Below are 20,161 nucleotides of genomic sequence, written 5' to 3' on the forward strand. Positions count from 1 at the left end.
TTTAAGTAAATTTATTCATTAAGCTCTACTTAAAGATTATTGTTAAATTCATTCTTCCTTATTTAAAGGTTATTATAAATAAATTTATTTATGATTACATAAAAAAAAAATTTCTTCGTTTAAAACTCTAGTTATCTGTTCCGCTTTATTTCGCATAATCACTTTTAAAATCGTCTTAAGAGATAAGCAAGATGAATTTATTTCCAAGCCAATAGAAATTAAAATAATTTTTATTACTAAGACTAATACAAATATGTTCTCCATTCAAAGCTTATCATTTTTAAAAAATATGATGATCGTTTTAGAAGAATTTTGAGTGAATATTAAAGGCAAAATTATTTGAAATAAATAAACCTAGAAATATTTAGTAGACAAATTTTTTCCAGCAACAGTTGAAACAGATATTCTTCTATTGAAAGCACATGCGTTTCTCATTGGAAAGAATGCACTACTATTTAGAGAGAAAAACCACAACTATTCCTTTGTTTCCGCAATTCCGAAGCTAAACAATTTAAACTCTGATTAAAGAACTTTCCGCTGCTAATCAATCTAATGGAAGCTAATTTTATAACTTATTGTTGATTGTTTTATTCCGTATAAGGCGGTCATTTGAGTTACTCATTAATGACAAATAAACGAAGCGTTAAAGGAAAGTTAACAAGGAAGTTGAAATCATTCATTACTACTGATTCATTCTTTTTGCTATTAACTTTCAGGAGTCTGTCCAGACATTTTGTGAAAGGTCCGTTTTTGCGAAATTGTGAAAAAATTACTCGTAATTTGTGAATATAAAATAAACGTTAAGTCACATTCTTTCAACCAGGGTCCGCTTTTGTGAATTTGTGCAAATTGGTTCCGTTGTTACAAAAAAGCTTTTTCAGGGATTTTGTTAAATTGTAAAGACATACAAAACTATGCTCAACACTGTAAAATCGTAATTAAAAAATTTAAATTTTAAAAAATAAACAGCAATTGCAGCTACTAAATTAGCGATGCAACTTATAAATATTTGATATTTAGCCTATATTGCTGAAGGCAGAATTTTCATTTCAGACGAATAAAGGAAAAAGCGTCTGCGGAAGACAAAATTTAGTTCGTTTACATCTGTCTTTCTTCCCCCCCCCCTTCCTGAGAAGAGTTTATTCGATTAACAAAACAATAATGAAGATAAACAAATTTGTGAAGGGAACGATTAAAAGATAAATTATTTTGTGAAGGGTCCGTTTTTAAGTTAAAATATTTTTTGAAGGGTCCGTTTTTATGAAAGGATATTTTGTGAAGGGTCCGTTAACGTCCCACATTTCTTCTAAACAGACCCCTGACTTCATATTAGAAATGCAGTCTAATAACAAAATAATTGTCTAACGTGAACTATATTTAATATTTGTTTTGCGATTTTAAAACTTTAGTCCTGTTGTAATTTTAAAATTTATAAGAACTTATCACCCATAAGTTTTATAAGAAATGTGTTAGAAAGAGCTTTCAGTTTCTTCCTATTTATCGGACTCTTGAAATAAAATTCGCTTCATATTTTCTAGGTTAAATAAATATCGACTACGATTAGTGCACTTAAGAAAAATTAATTAAGCTTTTCAAAATTACTAAACTGGAAGAAGATATACTTTTGCAACCGATATACAACCGATCTGCACTGTAAAAAAATTCCAGATCAAATTATAGTACCGGCACTCAGCTTGCCAATACTTTTTACCGGAAACATGTTATGGAAGAAGAAATTTAATATACTGTAATTTTTACAGTAATTATAGTGAAATCATTAAATTACTCCGATAAAATAAATATTGCTGTTAAAATTATGGTATAATATTTTACGGTAAAAATGCATTTTACCGTAAAATGGATTTTACGGATGATGCACCCAAAGTGACGATACTTTATACCATGATTTTATCAAGAATGGTTCACAGTGTATTTAATTTTACTTTTAAAATTAATATTAAAGAAATTTTTCTAAAGAATTAAAGATCAAATGATATTTTTTAGAAACCTGAATTTAAAAATATTTTCCCTCAAACAAACTTATTATCGTCTAATGTTGAGGTCAGTTTATATGTTTGAGAAATATTGTCTCTTAAGATCAATTATGAAACCATTAAAGAGAAAAAAAATCAATTTAACATAATAAAGAAACTAAACCTTAACTTTTACTATACACATTTGTTTATCTTAGTGGTATATGTTGTTTAAGTTTATGCAGTTGGTAAAAAGTAGAAAAAAATACAATTACAAAGGAAATTTATCCTGATTTTTATAATGTTTTCCCTTAAATGAAATTATTATCGGTCTAGGTGGATCTTGGTTAACAGGTTACCAAGGTTACCAATTAGGAATAAATCAGTAACATTTGATTTAACTCTGTTACTAAAATTAATTTAATAAAATAAACCTTTGCAATACATCTATAAACGGTCTATTTTACTTAATTTTTAAGAAAAATTAGTAAAAAAAAAAGAAATTTATGCAATTTTTTTTTTCAGAAGATTTATTTCCTTAAAATTTGAGACATTTTTCCTTACATAAAATTAACATGCTCTCATGCGTGCACTGTAAGAAATTCCGGATCAAATTCCGGTAAAAAAATTCCGGCACTCAGAAGACTAGTACTTTTGACCGTGAAATCCATTTTTACCGGAACACGTTACGGAATAAAAATATGATATACCGTAATTTTTACAGTAATAAGTTGTGTAAAATTAATGAATCACCCTAATTAAATAAATTTTACTGTAAAAATTACTATATAATATTTTACGGTAAAAACGAATTTTACTGATGATGCACGTAAAAGGGCTGGTACTTTATACCGTAATTTGATCCGGAATTTTTTAGAGCTTACAGTTGAAGGTAAGTTATTCTACACGATTTTGCGATAACAGCGTACGGAATACAAAATAATCAATTATTTAGAGAGAAAAAATCTTCACCTATACAATTAATCATCACTACCCCTATACAATTCTTAATCATTTTAAACCTTTTTGAGGTTTCATAAATAGATATGATATGCCGTATCAAAATAAAAATATTATATGCCGTAATTTTTAAGGTAATAAGTTGTGTAAAATTACTGAATCATCCTAATTAAATAAATTTTACTGTAAAAATTACGATATAATATTTTACGGTAAAAACGAATTTTACTGATGATGCACGTAAAGTTACTTTATACCGTAATTTGATCCGGAATTTTTTAGAGCTTACAGTAGAAGATAAGTTATTCCATACGATTTTGCGATAACAGCGTACGGAATACAAAATAATCAATTATTTAGAGAGAAAAAATCAACACCTATACAATTAATCTTTACTTCCCCTATACAATTCTTAATCATTTTAAACCTTTTGAGGTTTCATAAATAGAACTTTCTATTCTGAGTTCCTCCCTCACATCAAATCCCCCGTGTTCAGATCGAATATCGCTCACTCGGCATATTTTAGTTCCAAAGACGTTTCGGTAGACAAAACAGGGAGCTTTGAACGTTCCGCATTCCTCACTTTAGACTTCCCGTCTAGAAACTATTCAAGTAAAATTTTAATGTTCGTCAATGACGAAACAGGACCATGTTATTGCAAGTCTCGTTAAATGTGATATGATTTTATTACTGCTAAAAAGTTGAAACATATTCAACTTTATTCAATTTATTATTAAGTTTTTTTTTCCTCGAGTCAACCACCGCCATATTAAAGGATGTTTAAGAAATGTCCTTTTAGATTAATTATTAAACGAGAACAGGGTGCGTAGCCAAATTGTTCAACAAAAAATAAGCACCTTTTAAGCACTATTCAAGCACTCAAAAAATATTTTTAAGCACCTTAAAAAAATATCGTAATTAGACAGGGTTGGAAAGTTTTTGACAATTGACGGTTTTATCTTGTTTTTACCGTCATGTCAACAAAAAAAACCTTTTGGCATTGTTTTTGACAATTGTCAAAAATCAAAAAATTTTGAATTATGTAAAACGAAGGGCGTTTTCATGTACTACGGACTGACAATACGCCGAAATAGATTGGGGTTGATTAATTGTGAAAACGTTGAGTAGAACAATGTGAACTGTGTCTTTTTGTATAATTCGAAGCGAAAATCAACATAGTAAAGGAAAAATCTCATTTTTGGAAAAGGGAAAATTAAGCTCTTTTTAAAAACACCCAAAGAAAAAAGCACCTTTAAGGGCTTTAAAAAAACAAAAATCGGAAATAAACACCTTTAAGCACATTTTAAAAACGCTACGCACCCTGGAGAAGTGACATTAATTTTTAAAAAATTTAATTAAGCATAGTAAAAACACAAAATTGAAAAATTCAGCCATTGCAATGAATATATGTTTTCGCTTACAAAAATCGTAGCTAACTTGTGGACTACAGTTAAGGATCCACAATTTTTTCAGGCCCCTATTAGGGTCTCTAAAGTTTATGAGGAGAAGACAGCCCTGCAAAAAAAATTTATTCTTTTTACAGACTTTCTCTGTATATTTAACGGTTTGAGGTTATTTTGATAACTAAACGGATTTCCTCTGTTTTTCATCCTAACCATTAATAGATAAATGGACCCTAATCATAAACGGAACATAGTGGAAATATATAATGAACATGGTTATGAAGAGATGCTCTTAACCGTAGAATTACGCTTACTATTGCACAGCTGTAAATTCTATAAAAAACGGAAACATATTTTTTAAAGAAAAAGAAACTATTTAAAGATAATTACAGATTTTTTTCCGTTTTTAATCATTACCCGTTTGCTGTAAAATATTCCCTTTTTTTTTTACTGACTTTTTTCCTATATTTGACGGTTTTAGACCGTTTTTCAAGTAACAGTTTCTCTCTCTTTGTCACCTTAATCATAAACGAATTAAAACTGTCAATTCAAATTCTAGTTTTTGCTATGCAGATTTACTTACCGAACGATAACTCAACCTTTTTTTTTCAAAATCATTTTGCGATTATTTTCTATACTTGCTCTTATTTTTCAGTAATTATCTTATGGTTTTAAGCATCGTGTAAATGAATCTGAGATTCGATTTTATTGCCAAATTGATTCTCTACCTGATAATTATATTTCATCAGACATATGTTTTAGTAAGTTGAGTTGCCAGATATTTTTATACGAGTGGGCTTCCATGGTTTCAAACGTATTTAAACTTTAATATTATTTCAGGTAGGTACTTTATTTACGTCGCACTAGAAGTGCATAATGGGCTATTGGCGACGAGCTGGGAAGCAACCATGAGCATGATCCGAAGACATGCCATTACAATTCTGATGGCTCTTCTGCTTTGGTAGCCCGACGACCTGCGCTAGAAGTCTAGCACTTTAAGGTAGAACAGTTTAACGAGAATCAATACCACATCCTCGGTCCATACGCAGGCTGATCAAAGTGGTCACCCTTCCGCTTCCTGACCGGAGACAGTGATGCTTGACTTCGGTGTTCTACTGGGAACAGTGTCTTGACGATCAGTCCACTGTGGGACAATATTATTTCAATAATTAAGACTTTAAGATAAAAATAGTATAAGACTTTTTTTTTCATACTGCCACACTGAACAAACTGCTGAGCTCTCACCTCCCAATGAAGCCAACAGAAATTCAATTCAAATCCCAGTAAGCAAAGTAAGCAAATTTTGTAAGTTCTTTTCTCTTGTAAAAATATCGCAAGTTTAATTTTTTAAAAAAGAGGGATTCCACTTATTTTCTTTTCATGTGATTTTTAAAGTTAGTGAACAACGGTGGCTTAGTGGTTAAGGCACTGGACTGTCATTGTGAAGAGCTGGGGTTCGATTCCCAGTGGCGGCTTAAAGCCCCCACAGCTTCAGACTGATGAGTACCTGCCGATCAGGGAGGTAAAGGCGGCATGTGCTCAGTGCTGATCACATTTCCCCAATCATGCCGTTGAGCACGAAATTATGGAGTATTACCTCCATTATACAGATGTTACTGTATGTAACATTTGTTAATTCATGCAGGATTATTTTTAGTGTTATTAGATATTTAACACTCAATTTATTGTTAACAGTAACTATTTTTATAAAAAGTTAGTTTTAAAGAAATTTTCATTCTTTTCATATTTCTGAAAAATAGCTTATCCAAATAATGCAGTCGTCATGTTATGCGAAAAAAAAATTTTTTAAAGTCATAATAAGTCCTACAGGCTAAATGTGAATTGAAATTAAATAATTTTCGACGATTGAGGAGTAAATTGAAAAATTTCATTATTTACTTCACTTATAACAAATTAATGTTTTACAATACTGAACACAGTAAAAATAAAATACTGTACTATTAGAAATAAAATTGTTATGTGGCATATAAAATTAATCAAATATATTATGTTTAGATTTAACAGAATAATGTTTGAAAATAAATTTCAGTTTTTTCATGAGTAAGTGTAATATTTCTTTTTTTACATCAGATTTCAAAATGCGATTAATATAAATTAAATTAAATTCATATCATACGACACACATAATTTATTATAAATACTAAATAATTTATTATTAATTATTTAATCATAATTTGATGAAATATAAGTAAATATAAGTAATATATCAATTGATAATAAATAAAAGAAACTTCACTAATACATTATCTAATACATAATTACTATCTAAATATAAGTTATGCTAAATTTTGTTTTATTTTATAACCGTTGTTGAACAGCCTACCCAATTTTGGGTTTACGACTACCAATGTGCAGCTCCGTTGCTTTGTAATTTTGAACCCAATCCAGAAGACAAGGGCACTTTTAGATCAACTATTGGGATATATTTCAACTTCGTGGAAGACCCGCATTTGCGGTAAATGGAGGGCCAAACCTCGAAAATCTCTCACAATTTACCCTAATGACAAGGGAACACCAACCCATGATCCGTCTACCACTGAGGATATCTTTCGCCAGCACTGTGGTCGGTGCCAGCCGTGTGCGAAATTCATATCGCCCAGCAATTGCTGGGATTCGAACAAGGTTAATTTCATTGGAAAGCGAGTGCTCGATTCCCTGANTTTAGAATAGTGAGATTAAGAAAAATATGTGAACTGTTTGGAATTTCAAATTAATATTGAAATGCACAGGTTTAGAATTTTCTACAGTGAAAAATTTTCAGAACTTCAGTGTTCAAAAAAGTATACAAAAGCTAGACGTTAAGAATGTATCCAATAAGCGAGCAAAGCGAGCATCGGATTGCGAAGCAATCCGAAATGAACTGCGAAAGCAGCTCCGGGGGTTGGCGAGCGTCAGGGAGCAGGGGGTAAAGCCTCCTAGTTTAAGTATATAATTTGAATTGATATTATAGATATATCTCATGTATTGACCTTGATTTCTGAGAAACTTTCCATATCATCAAAATAAAGAAATCAATTTTAAGTCATCTTACCACAGGTCTATATTTATCAAATATTTAGAAAATATTCCCTTTTTTTAAAAAAAATCCCATTTTAACTGTTGATTTTTACTCCTTTAAATGCCTGCTTGTCATCTCTTTTCACCAACGCTACCATCGTTTTATACATTTTGAAAACGTGCACCATGTTAGCTCTTTATGACAAAAAAAATAAGACGATAACGGGATTAGAGAGACGTAATAAATATCTACCATTTATTATATTTCGCAAATTATTTATTTAAATTTACTATACATTTTATTCATTTAAATTTACTAGAGACTATATTCTTCAAGAAAAAAAAATTCTATCTTTAGATCAGGACAGCAAACACCATAAATCATCATTCTAATTTTATCCATCTCATCTACCTCTGCTTTTTATTACTCAAGATAATCATTTTTGAATCTGGCTGATTTATTAGACGTTAATAGCGAGGTGCGGTTTTGAAGAAGTGAACTTAACTACAAAGTCTCTCTTTGGCGGCGTGTGTCATTTTAAACAGCTTTTAAATGTAATTTCTTCCATAAGTAAACAGCTGTCACTAATCCCAAAGAATTAATCTTTTCAATATCCATTCCACCCTTCAGAATGCTTTGGCAAAGTCCCTCATTGTTTGGCAGCTATTCTGAAGATTCAGCAACCAAAGCGTAGGTGGTAGATGATTTTGGATATTCTTCAGATACAAATCCTAACGAGGGCCATGAACCTTTGGTGGTTAACAAATAATCTTTGTTCTTAAAACAACTCATGCCTTGGTTAACGTTAGCTAATAAGTCTAGTTAAATGCAACATCTTTTCTGTCGCCAAGCTCGTCGCTGAAGATATATTTTTTGTTGACATTTCATCCATTCAAAATGCATCTATGCTGTATTAAGAAACCCCGATAGAGAAAAGTCTTTATATTGAAAAGTTTCATTATAAGTACTGTATTCATAATCTGTACAATTTTTTTCTAAAAACAATATTCGCAAAAAAGGAAATATAAAGATTCTTTCTGAAAGGAAAAGTCTTAGAAAAGTCTCCCCTGAAGAATTGAGTTTCTTCCAACCAAAGTGAATAAATTAGAAGATTTCTTCAAACAACAAAAATATCAAGCATTAAAATATTTTTAAACTGCTTAAGATTTCAATCCAGTTTAAATAATAGTACTAATGTCCAAGATATTAAATACATCATTTTAAATAAACATAAACTAAAAATAGGAAGGGGAAATAATTTTATTGAATTTCTTAAGAAATTTTTTAAAAAAATGTTGCTTCTTTCAGTAACTAACTCATAGTAAAACCTACTTTTTTAGTTATCTAAAAAACGTAAAAAAATCATAATCCTATGTTACAAAAACAACTACGAGTAAATTACCATATCCCACACGTATCATGTTTACCCTTACAAAACACATGTTAAAATCATGATTACAAATACCACAGAAATGTATATTATAAAATAGTTTTAGGCATGAACATTCAAATTAACTCTTAAATAACATGATATGCAGATTTTAAAGTTCTATGCAAAACTAAAAGGTGCTCACTCAAGATGCCGGTACTTTTTACCGTAAAAACCATTTTTACCGGAACAAAAAAATCTGATATACGATAATTTTTACAATATTTACAGTAAGACAGAATTACTTGAAATAAATAAATATTTCTGTTAAAATCGCAATGTATTATTTTAAGATAAAAATGGTTTTTTGGATGATGTACGCAAACACTTTGTATTGCAATTTGATCCGAAATTATTTATTGAGTATTCGATAACTTTTTCAAGTTTCAAACGATTAATTTAAAAATTTAACAACTTTTAATATAACTACCGTAAACCGGGGCGAGTCTACCCATTTTTTCAGTTTGTCAACTTTCAAGTGGCCAAACTTTTGTAAATATTAAAGAAAAAAGGCTTTTAATNTGTAATATTTTAAGATAAGAATGGTTTTTTGAATGATGTACCCAAAGAGCCCATACTTTGTATTGTAATTTGATCCGAAATTATTTACTGAGTATTCGATAACTTTTTCAAGTTTCAAACGATTAATTTAAAAATTTAACAACTTTTAATATAATAACAACTAATATAGTTTCAACGCCAACAACAACAACAACAATTTATAACAACTAATATAGTTATAGTAATAATACAACTAATATAGTTTCCGTTAAAATTTTGATTACAATTTTCGATTAGTTAACTATTAAACTCTAACTACTGGAGTATTTTTGGTTCAATATGCTGCTGACTCGTTAAAAAATATTTCATCTAAATCAGCTCTCTAAAGATATCTACATAAATGATATAAAAAGCTATTAAATTTTTTAGTTAATTCGGAAATTTGAATTATATTAATCAAGTTCACAGTTAATCAATCTCTTCAAAGAGAAATCTTACATTACCCACTCTAGATACAGAGTTTTTCATGTATTATTTTATTTGTCAGTTTAAATTTAGTTAAAAACATTGAAAATAATATAAAATCGAGTGATTCTTTTTATATTTTATATTATAAACTTATTTGAACAGGCAATCCGATTCTCAGTATACGACTATCAATGTTCAACTCTGTAGACTTGTAATGTTGAACTCAACCCGGAAGACAAAGAAGTTCCTGGATCAAGTATTGGAGGAAATTTGCCTGCGTGGAGGATTTTTTAATGGAACAACCCGGATTTGTGTTGGATGGAAGGAAAAACCGCGAAAACCTCCAACAGGTAACCTGACGACAGGTAACCCATGTTTCGTCTATCACTGAGGATATTTTATGTCTGCACTGTGGTCGGTTCGAGCAGGGTGCGGAATTCGTTTCGACCAACCATTTCTGGGAATCGAACCCGGTTTTCCTCACTGGAAGGTTCACCTCATTGGGAACAAAATAACACTCAATCGAGTGTTATTTCATTTTATAACCATTGCTGAACAACCTATTCAATTTTGGGTTTGGGCTACTAATGTTCAACTCCGTAGCCTTGCAATTTTGAACGCACTTCAGAAGACAAGAGAAATCCTGGATCAAGTATTGCGAGAAATTTGCTTTCGTGGAGGACTATTTAATGGAACTAACCCGCATTTGCGTTATATGGAGAGGAAAATCACGGAAACTCCCATGGTTAGCCTAACGGCAAGGGGACTCTTACACATAATCCGTCTACTACTGAGGGTAGTTTAAATCCGCTTAGTGGTCGATGCGAGCCAGGTACGGAACTCGTATTGACCAGCCATTACTGGGATTCGAACCCGGTTCACCTCACTTGAAGGCGAACACTCTATTCCCTGAGTCACCATGGCTGTAATCGAGTGATATAGGAATCTTTTCGTATTTTGCAGATAAATATAAAGTTTTATTTTTTTTTAAAAATTTCAGTTAAAAGATACCGTATTTTTTTATTGTATTCAGCCATACATTTAACTTCCAATTCTATTAGAATAAATTATAATTTTAAAAATTCTGCTCGGTTACCAAAGCAATTTCATCCATGAACTTGTTTTTTATTCTTATTATAATTCTTCTTATTATAATTCTTCTGATTATAATTCTTATTATAATTCTTCTTATTATAATTCTTCGTATTATAATTCTTATTTTTATGATTCTTCTTGTTATAATTTTTATTATTATAATTCCTCTTAATATTATTATTGAATTTTTGGTTAATATAAAAACTAGTTCAATACATTTCACCAATGAGATTATTTGGAAATAGTGCAAAAGGTTAATTCTTATAGTGCTTTAGTAATCTAAATATGCATTTTGTCTTCATTATTTTAACTATATGCCTTCATAACAATGAACTGTATTTTTAGTTTTATATTTTTAATTGCGTATAATATTAAAAATAAAAATGTATTAAAAACTGATAATAATATTAAATATATATATTACATACAAATATTCGGCAAATAAAGGCTAAATAATAATTTTTAAGTAAATATAATTATAACTTATATTAATTTAATGCTAGTAACCGACAAAAACATCTCAATCTTCTTAGTTAACGTATCTTAGTTAATCTTCTTAGTTAACTGAGGATCAAATGAGGTTTATTTTTCCGAATGAAAATGCATGAAATGGTAAGTGGAGAAATAACTTTTTATGACTTAAATAAAAAAATTACATGCTTCATCTATTTTTAATCAATAAGTTGATTAAAAAAATCTTTATTTAAAGAAATCATAGAGGTGATTTTCTTATTAAAAAATTTCTTATGATAAGGATAACATGCAGTGCGGTCAGGTCTTTTTTGGATTAAATGTATTTTCCCATTCTGTGATGTATTTTTTAAAAATAATTCAAACGTAACATCCCAAATTAGAAAAAGCCATGCAGTATTAATCTCTTTTAGAATGTAAATAAACATTTCAAATAAAATTAATAATTATGAATAGATGGTTAATTCTAAAACTGTAGTACCTGCTTGTAAATGATTTTTTAAATAACGAGTTTCTTACGAGGCTATAAGTACGAAAACAATTACAAGTTATGAGTATGAAAACAATTACAAATCATACCTAAATTCTGCCATGGTCCATACTTTCTATTTAATTTATATCGCCTAAATTATGCCCTTTAAATTTAGCTAAATGCGTGTGAAAAGTTGACAAAACTGAAATAACTGACAAAATAATAATTATTATTTTGTCAGTTATTTGAGTAAAACGTTTTCGAGTTTAATCAAATATTTTATTGCACTAGTGTTATTTCCAAAACGAGAATAAGCAAAAAAATTCTGTACATTAGCTTTTTTTTCTTCCTTAAATTATAATCTGCAGTATAAAAAAATTACGCTTCAAATTACTAAGAATCTTAATCCAAATCAGTACTTTTTATCGTAAAATCCATTTTTACCGGAACACGCTATGGATAAAAATCTAATATATAGTAATTTTAACAGTAATAATTACCTTAAAATCAGTACATCACTCTAATTAAATAAATATTACTGAAAAATTACTGTACTATATCTTACGGTAATGAGTGATTTAACGATAAAATGGATTTTGCGGAAGATGCACCATAAATGGATTATGCAGATTATGAACCTTTGCGCAGTAATTTGATTCGGAATTTTTTGCAGTGTGATTCAAGGGGAAGTACTGTAAAATTTTCAAATCATCATAACGTTCTTATGTCTTTCGCAATCAATCACTATTTTAATGATTATTTTAAAATGATCCTCAAATCAAGTAATTACAATACTAATTTAATACTTTGATTACTGCACGGTCTTAACATATTATTATTCAAGACTATTTTTAAAAAAATTAAACTTGACATGCTTTAGATGTTTCTGTTAACACCTTAAATAATTGATGTGAAGTTGAATCGTAAGTTCGGTGTACACTGTAAAAAATTCCGGTTCAAATTAAAGTTAAGTTTTATGAAACAAAAGTCTCATGTACCTTAAGTTTTACAGTAATATTTATTGCAAAATAACAGAATCAGCGTAATTAAATAAATATTACAGTAAAAATGATGGTATAAAATTTGCTGTAAAAATGAATTTAGCGATGAAATGGATTTTACGGATGCTGCTTTCAGGGTTCCGGTACTTTTTACCACAATTTGATCTAGAATTTTTCACAGTGTAGTCGTGAAGATTTGCTGCAACCATTACAAATTCATCCATTTTGAAATATCAGGTTCATAGTATTGTATAATTAGATGCAGGAAGAATTAACATGATTAACATATTCGATAGTATATTCTCCATTTTCAACAACATTTATAAATACAACAAATTTTCTCGATAATAATATTTAACATGAACCAATATTTTTAACTATCAAGCCATAAAGAAACCTCTACACTGTAAGAAATTCCGGATCAAATGATCAAATTATGGTATAAACTATCGGCACTTTAGATGTCTCAACCGTAAGAATCCATTTTTACTGTATAATATAATGTTATTTTTAGAGTAATATTTATTCAGTTAGAGCAATTCAATGATTTTACTATAATTATTACAGTAAAAAATACAGTATATCATATTTTTCTCCTTATTGATTTCATAATTAATCTTAAGAGACAACATTTCTTAAACATATTAACTGAGCTCAACATTAGACGATATTAAGTTTGTTTGAGATAAAACTTTTTTTATTTCAGATAAAAAGTGCCATTTTATCTTTTTTTTTAGAAAAGAAAATTCATATCAATTCAAGAAATAAAACTAAGCACACTGTGTAAAATTCATGATAAAATTACAGTATAAAGCATATGCAACTTGGGTGCATTATCCGTAAAATCCATTATACCATAAAATTCATTTTTAAAGTAAAATATTATAGCGCAATTTTTTCAGTAGTTGTCATTTATTTAGAGTGATTCAGAGATTTTGCGGATATTATTGCCGTAAAAATTACGGTATATGAGATTTTTTTGATTCGTAACATGTTCCGGTGAAAGTGGATTTTACGATAAAACGTACCAGCACCCTGAGTGCCAGTACTTTTTACCGTTATTCGATTCGGAAATTCTTACCGTGTATGAAATACTAATAAATATACAGAAAGTAAATACATTAAAATAACTTACTTTTGAAACTACCAACGGTAATCCAGTTCCTGCACCACCTTGTAAACGAAAACCCCATGGTCCACCCCCACTAAGACACACAACCAGCTTTTCTTTTTTCCCTGTCATAGTTCCAAATTATTCACTTTAAATCACCAATTCAATTTATACATTACACAAACGTCACCAAGCCACATAAAATTTTCAGCAATCAAAACTTTTATTATTCTAAAATTCTAAGGACGGTGTATTTTTCTTTAAATCAAATAATACTCTTTTCTATGAAATGTTCCTCAGTTTATCAAAATATATTTTGTTAATGTACCAGTTTGTTTTCTTCTAATTCTTCTCAATAATTTTTTTTTACTTTCAAAACCACAATTTCAGTCATTGAAATAAAGCAAAGTTTGAGTACTTTCGCATCAATATCTTAGTAACATTTCCTTCAATATCAGTGTCAAAACTTAACCATGGATGATTAAAAATCACAGAACGGTTATCAGGTTTTGTAATTCGTATCGTATTTCGAATCGTTAGATGGCTCTCGGTCACTCTAATCCCATTTAAAATAAAGAAACCATCCAAGTATACCGGCTTTTGTAGTAATACAGTGAGTGAGAGGGTGATTCCTCGTGGTTAGAACCCTAAGTTTTCACCGTGATCCAACTGTTCTATTCTTAGTAAAGAGAGTAAAGAGAATTATCGTTATTCTTTCACGTGTGCTGCCTACGCCACAAAAAGAGTTTCGGGGGTTATCCCAACATTTTCTTAAACTTCTACATCGACCGAAACATTCGGATAGAGTTAGCATAATTTAAATAAGGGCAAAATCATGAGGTAATATTTTTAAAGAATTCCCTGAAAACAAATATGATGTTAATTGTATGTATGGACTAATGACATTAAAAAAATTTTATTATGATAATTATTACAAGATAGTTTCAGTATAAGCCTTTACTAAATCAGTTAATCCTGTTACTAAATTTATAGATTTTAAATAAATTTTGTCATTCAAAAAACGCTCAAAATCTTTTTGGATATTTTGAAATTTTACATTTGCATCAAATACCACATGGGATATTTATCTATTTAATTTTAATTTTTTTATTTATTTATTTATTTTCCTGAAAATAGAAGTATAAGGTATTCATCTTATTCCACACATATAGATTAAGAATATTTGCAGTGATTTTATGAACATTTAAATTTTATTCGAATCATGTTATACGAGAATGTTGACAACTGACATTTGTAATATTTTTCACTATAATTATTATCTTATTCGATCATATTAACTAAGATATTTGTATAATTTCTTACGATTAATATTTCGTAATAATATTTATCAAAGAAAGTTAAGTTTTACTAAAGAAATAATATACTTCACTTTATTGAAAAAAAATAATAGACTTTATTTTATTAAAGAAATGTTATACTTAAAATAGAAAAAATTATTCAAAAATAGACGCAAAATAATTTTTGAAATAATTTGATCTGGCATCTGTTAAAATCATGTGGTATTTATTTTTTATGCTGTAACGCAGAGAATAAATAATTATTTTGAAAGAAAATAGAAGCTTAAAGCATTCACCTTAATCAAAAAAATTTGCAAAGGATACTTGTAAAATTTTTGATGATCATTTTTATTTTATGCCAATCATCTTATTCGATACGCTCGATAAATATTCCATATTAATAGTTGTGTCAGAAAGTTCTAAATTATTTAACTAAGGAAATAATATACTTTAAATAAAAAAAAAATTAAAAAATATCTACTCAAAGTATTTATTTAAAAATTTTGGCATGGCATATATTAAAATCATGGGCATTTCTTTTAAGCAAGGAGAAAAAATGTGTGGTCAAAATTACCAGAATATGGTGAAATTTACCATGTTTCTGGATCTATGGGAATACCAAAAGGCGCAGTAATTTTACCGAAGAGCTTTGGTAATGATTTTGGTAAAATTAAAAGTAAAATATGGTTTTATAATATCTGATTAAATTTGGTAAATGTGGTAAAATGTAACACTTTTATGTACTTATACTTTTTTTTAACTTAGCATGGCATAAAAACCATTTTTTTTTTGTTTATTTTACTTCTCGGTTTTGTTTTTCCTACTATATGTTGGTAATAAAGAAGTATAGTTTTGGAAACTAGAATTTTCAAGGAACCCTTATCCGATGAACAGAAAATTGACCAAATGAATCGTTTAAATACCGTATATTTTGGTTTTGTTGACCAGAATTATGTTTTTTTACCAGAAATATTATTACCGTACACTACGGTAATTTTACCAGAACTTTTTTCCGTAACGCTGACTATAAATGATCACTCTGTATTCTTGTAATTTTGAATTAAACTTTAAGGACAAATGAACTAAATCAAGTTTCAGTACGAAATAGCCTTATAAAGAACTTCATAAAAAACTAATTCTCACTAGAGTTAAGTAAAAAAAAAACTTAGCAAGACCTACCAAAATAATCATGGTTCCTAATCCTAGATCCGTCTATATCAGGGTATATTTCAAGTAAGCAACTTAGTTTTCGTTATACTAAGCTTACAAATATATCAGATCGAGCTGATATCTGTACCTCACTTACTATCAGAAAAACTATCTTCAGTAACATTTTGAACTTGATATTAATTCGCAACAGAATTTGATAGAGTACCGGCATTCAGTGTGCCGGTGCTTTTTACAGTCAAATGCATTTTACCGAAATATATGATAAAAATATGATATACTGCAGTCTTTACAATAAAATCATCGAATCACTCTAATTAAATAAATATTACTGTAAAAATTACGGTATAATATGATATGGATTTTGCGGTAAAAGGATTTTCACGGATGATGACTCCAAAGTACAGATACTTTACACCGTAATTTGATCCGGAATTTTTTTCATTGCATAGTTATGCTAAAACGGAATTGTCCGGTATGGTTTTAAACTGAAGAAATAATAAAAAATGTTATAACAACAATATTTATATTTAAATAACAGAAAGGAATTAGCGTCTATTAAAAAATGTCCTTCAAAATTGCATTATTCAAAAATATAAAACTGAACAGACATTGCTGCAGGATACATAAAACTTTACTCATAAAATTAGCTTCCCACGTGAATTTAGATTTCCGTTTATTTATTTTAAATTGTTTTCCTATATTTATTTTAAATTGTTTTAATATATTTATTTTGAATTGTTCTTATATATTTTAAGCAATTTGAAATTATTTTATAATATCTATCAAAACAGTAAACAAATTCATTTGCATTTTCTTCAGGCTTTTGAAAAGGTCATTTTCGTGTGAGTTACGCTTAATCGATAAATAAATTATCGGTTTCTAATGTAAAATTCATTTTACCGGAATATGTTAAGGAACAAAACATCTGATTTACAGAAATTTTTACAGTAATAATTACAGTAAAACCACGCAACTTTAATTAAATAAATATTACTATAAAAGTTACGGTATTATATTTCACAGAAAAAATTGATTTTACGATAAAATGATTTTTACGAAAGAAGTGCCGATACTTGATACCGTAATTTGATTCGGAATTTTTTACATTGTACATTTACGTTAAAACAGAATAGTCGGGTATGTTTTTAAGCTTAAGAAATGATAAAAAAAATAGTAAAAGTATTCAAACAGCAATACTTATATTTAAATAACAGAAAAATAAGTAAACAAGGAATTAGCGTCTATGAAGAAATGTCCTTCAAAATTGAACTCTTCTAAAATATAAAACTGAACTAACATGCTACATGGCATTTTAAACTTTACTCATTAAGTTGGCTTTGCACGTGAACGTAGATTTTTGTTCATTTATTTCAAATTGTTTTCCTATATTTTAGGCAATTTAAAAATTGTTTTATATTATCTAGCAAAACAGTGCGCCAATCCATTTGCATTTTCCTCAGAATGTTGAAAATGTCATTTTCGTGTGAACTACGCTTGATCAATAAATTCATTTTTCAATAAAACTGTAGAAAGTTTTAAATAGTAAACCTGAGAGAAGTAATAAACAAAAATTCGTAAATTGAACTCTTTTCCGAATCCAATAAATGTCATACAAATGTCGAAAGAGTTTTTCCATTCGCCACTTATTTATGACAAATATTATATTAAAAATAAATGCAAATTTAAGGATGCATTCACAAAAGAGATTTTTGGAGCAGTGTAATGCATGAGATAGGAAATGACATGGAAATAAATTTATGCAAATTTTATTCTGGAATTCATATGTTAATTGTGACTTTTATTAGTGGATTTATATGCATTTTATTGTGGTAATCATTTGTAGTTATGGAAAATAAATTTGACGGCTCTCTATGCCTTAGCCCATGAATAACTACACTGAGATAAAAAATTTAAACAATCGTCTGTTTAAAACTCCCATAATATGGCAAAATTTATCTTATTTCTAGCTCTATGCGAACACCAAAAAGCTCCGAAATTTTTACCGAAGCGAAAACAGTAAACATTAAAATATGCTTTAACTTTACGGTTTGGTATTTTTTACCAAATGTGTGATAATAATAATTTTAATTTTGAATACCAGAATTTCCGGTAAACAAAACAAACAAAACATACCAAAACAAAAATTACCAAATAAATGATTTAAATACCGTGTATTTTGGCGTGATTGATCAGAATTATGTTTCTCTTACCGGAAATGTTATTACCATACAATACGGCAATTTTGAAAAACATATCTGTTAAAAATTACAATCTTTGAAAATTTTCGGTTTCTAATTATTTTACTCTCATTTTCCTTATTTACTTCTAATATGAGTTAGATATTTCGTCTTTTTTTACGTCTGTTTGGAAAAAAGCTCATTTTCATTAGAGTATTCGATCTCAAATGGTAATACAGCCTCTGCGTCTCCCGGAATACAGCTCCTCGGCAGGAGCCACAGGTCTAATAAACTAATCAATACTTTTAAAAAAATGCAGTTTGATTTTTATAAAAAGATGTTTTTTATGAAGGTTAGGTATGTTTGAGCAGAGTTTAAACATTTTTCTAACCAATGATTTTGAAAGATCAATGATAATCATCAATGATTTGAACATTTTTATTGCCAATGATTTTGAAAGATCAATGATGAACATCAATGATTTGAAAATTTTCATAACCAAAGATTTTGAAAGATCAATGATGAACATCAATGATTTGAACATTTCTATAACCAATGATTTTGAAAGATCAGTGATGAACATCAATGATTTAAACATTGTTATAGCCAATGATTTTGAAAGATCAATGATGAACATCAGTGATTTGAGCATTGTTATAGCCAATGATTTTGAAAGATCAATGATGAACATCAATGATTTAAACATTGTTATAACCAATGATTTTGAAAGATCAATGATGAACATCAGTGATTTGAGCATTTTTATAACCAATGATTTTGAAAGATCAATGATGAACATCAATGATTTGAACATTGTTATAACCAATGATTTTGAAAGATCAAAGATGAACATGAATGATTTGAACATTTTTATAACCAATGATACGGTAAAGATATATTGTCATATTTTAATAATATACTCATCATATTTTTATGCAATAAGAGTAGAAAACATTCAAAATCAAAGAAATAATATCCGGTTTTTTGTCTTTTATTTTTGCTGAAACGGGTATTATAATTGCTATTACGGAACTCGTATGCATAATATTTGTAAAGCTGTCCTGATTACACACGATCGTATCGACTCTTATACCCTTAACATTAAAAAATTAGACAAAGTCGAAGAAATTTTTGAAAACTGTCGGCAAACATATACTTTAAAAAAATATTATTTCAAAAAAAATTATTTGCTCACAAAAACAAAATCTATGCAAAAAAATTATATCTTTATTTTAAAAAAGGCTGAATCGATAAGGCCATCAGGAAAAAAAAAATTTCCTTCATTATTTCTCTATTTCTTGCGGTATCCCGGTTGGGAAACGTTGACTTACATTATTCCATACAATATATTTATGCAAATCACAAAAGTTTTACATTATTCCATACAATAATGTATCTCATACAGTTATACTTACTTCGGACCAGTTATTCCATTTTCAGCTTTCTAAAACCAATGAGACTTCTTGTTAGAGACTCTCTTTACCACAACGGAGTTCCAATCTTTGAAAACAGCTTACGACAATAAATTGTTTCTTTTGTTTATTTCAAAAAGTTGATCGCCATCCAAACAAACACTGTGGCTACAGGACTCGACTGCTTCTATAAATTCATTT

General features: G+C 28.7%; 1 protein-coding gene across 4 annotated transcripts in view; it reads right to left on the minus strand.

Annotated features, from left to right (window-relative positions):
* Positions 1 to 20,106, minus strand: part of LOC107440408 (synaptopodin-2) — a 75,318-nt gene extending 55,212 nt beyond the window's left edge. For 2 of the 4 annotated variants that reach the window (XM_071187154.1, XM_043044576.2), the window contains exon 1: positions 13,928 to 14,592. In XM_071187154.1, coding sequence (XP_071043255.1) covers positions 13,928 to 14,035 — 108 coding nt within the window. In that variant the 5' untranslated portion in view covers positions 14,036 to 14,592. Of the gene's footprint in view, positions 1 to 13,927; positions 14,593 to 19,963 lie in introns of those variants that run through there. The other 2 variants (XM_071187155.1, XM_071187157.1) reach the window with 2 other exon arrangements.
* Positions 20,107 to 20,161: the final 55 nt, after the last annotated feature.

Source organism: Parasteatoda tepidariorum, chromosome 10 (assembly GCF_043381705.1).
Source record: "Parasteatoda tepidariorum isolate YZ-2023 chromosome 10, CAS_Ptep_4.0, whole genome shotgun sequence".
In the NCBI taxonomy this organism is placed as follows: Eukaryota; Metazoa; Arthropoda; class Arachnida; order Araneae; family Theridiidae; genus Parasteatoda; species Parasteatoda tepidariorum.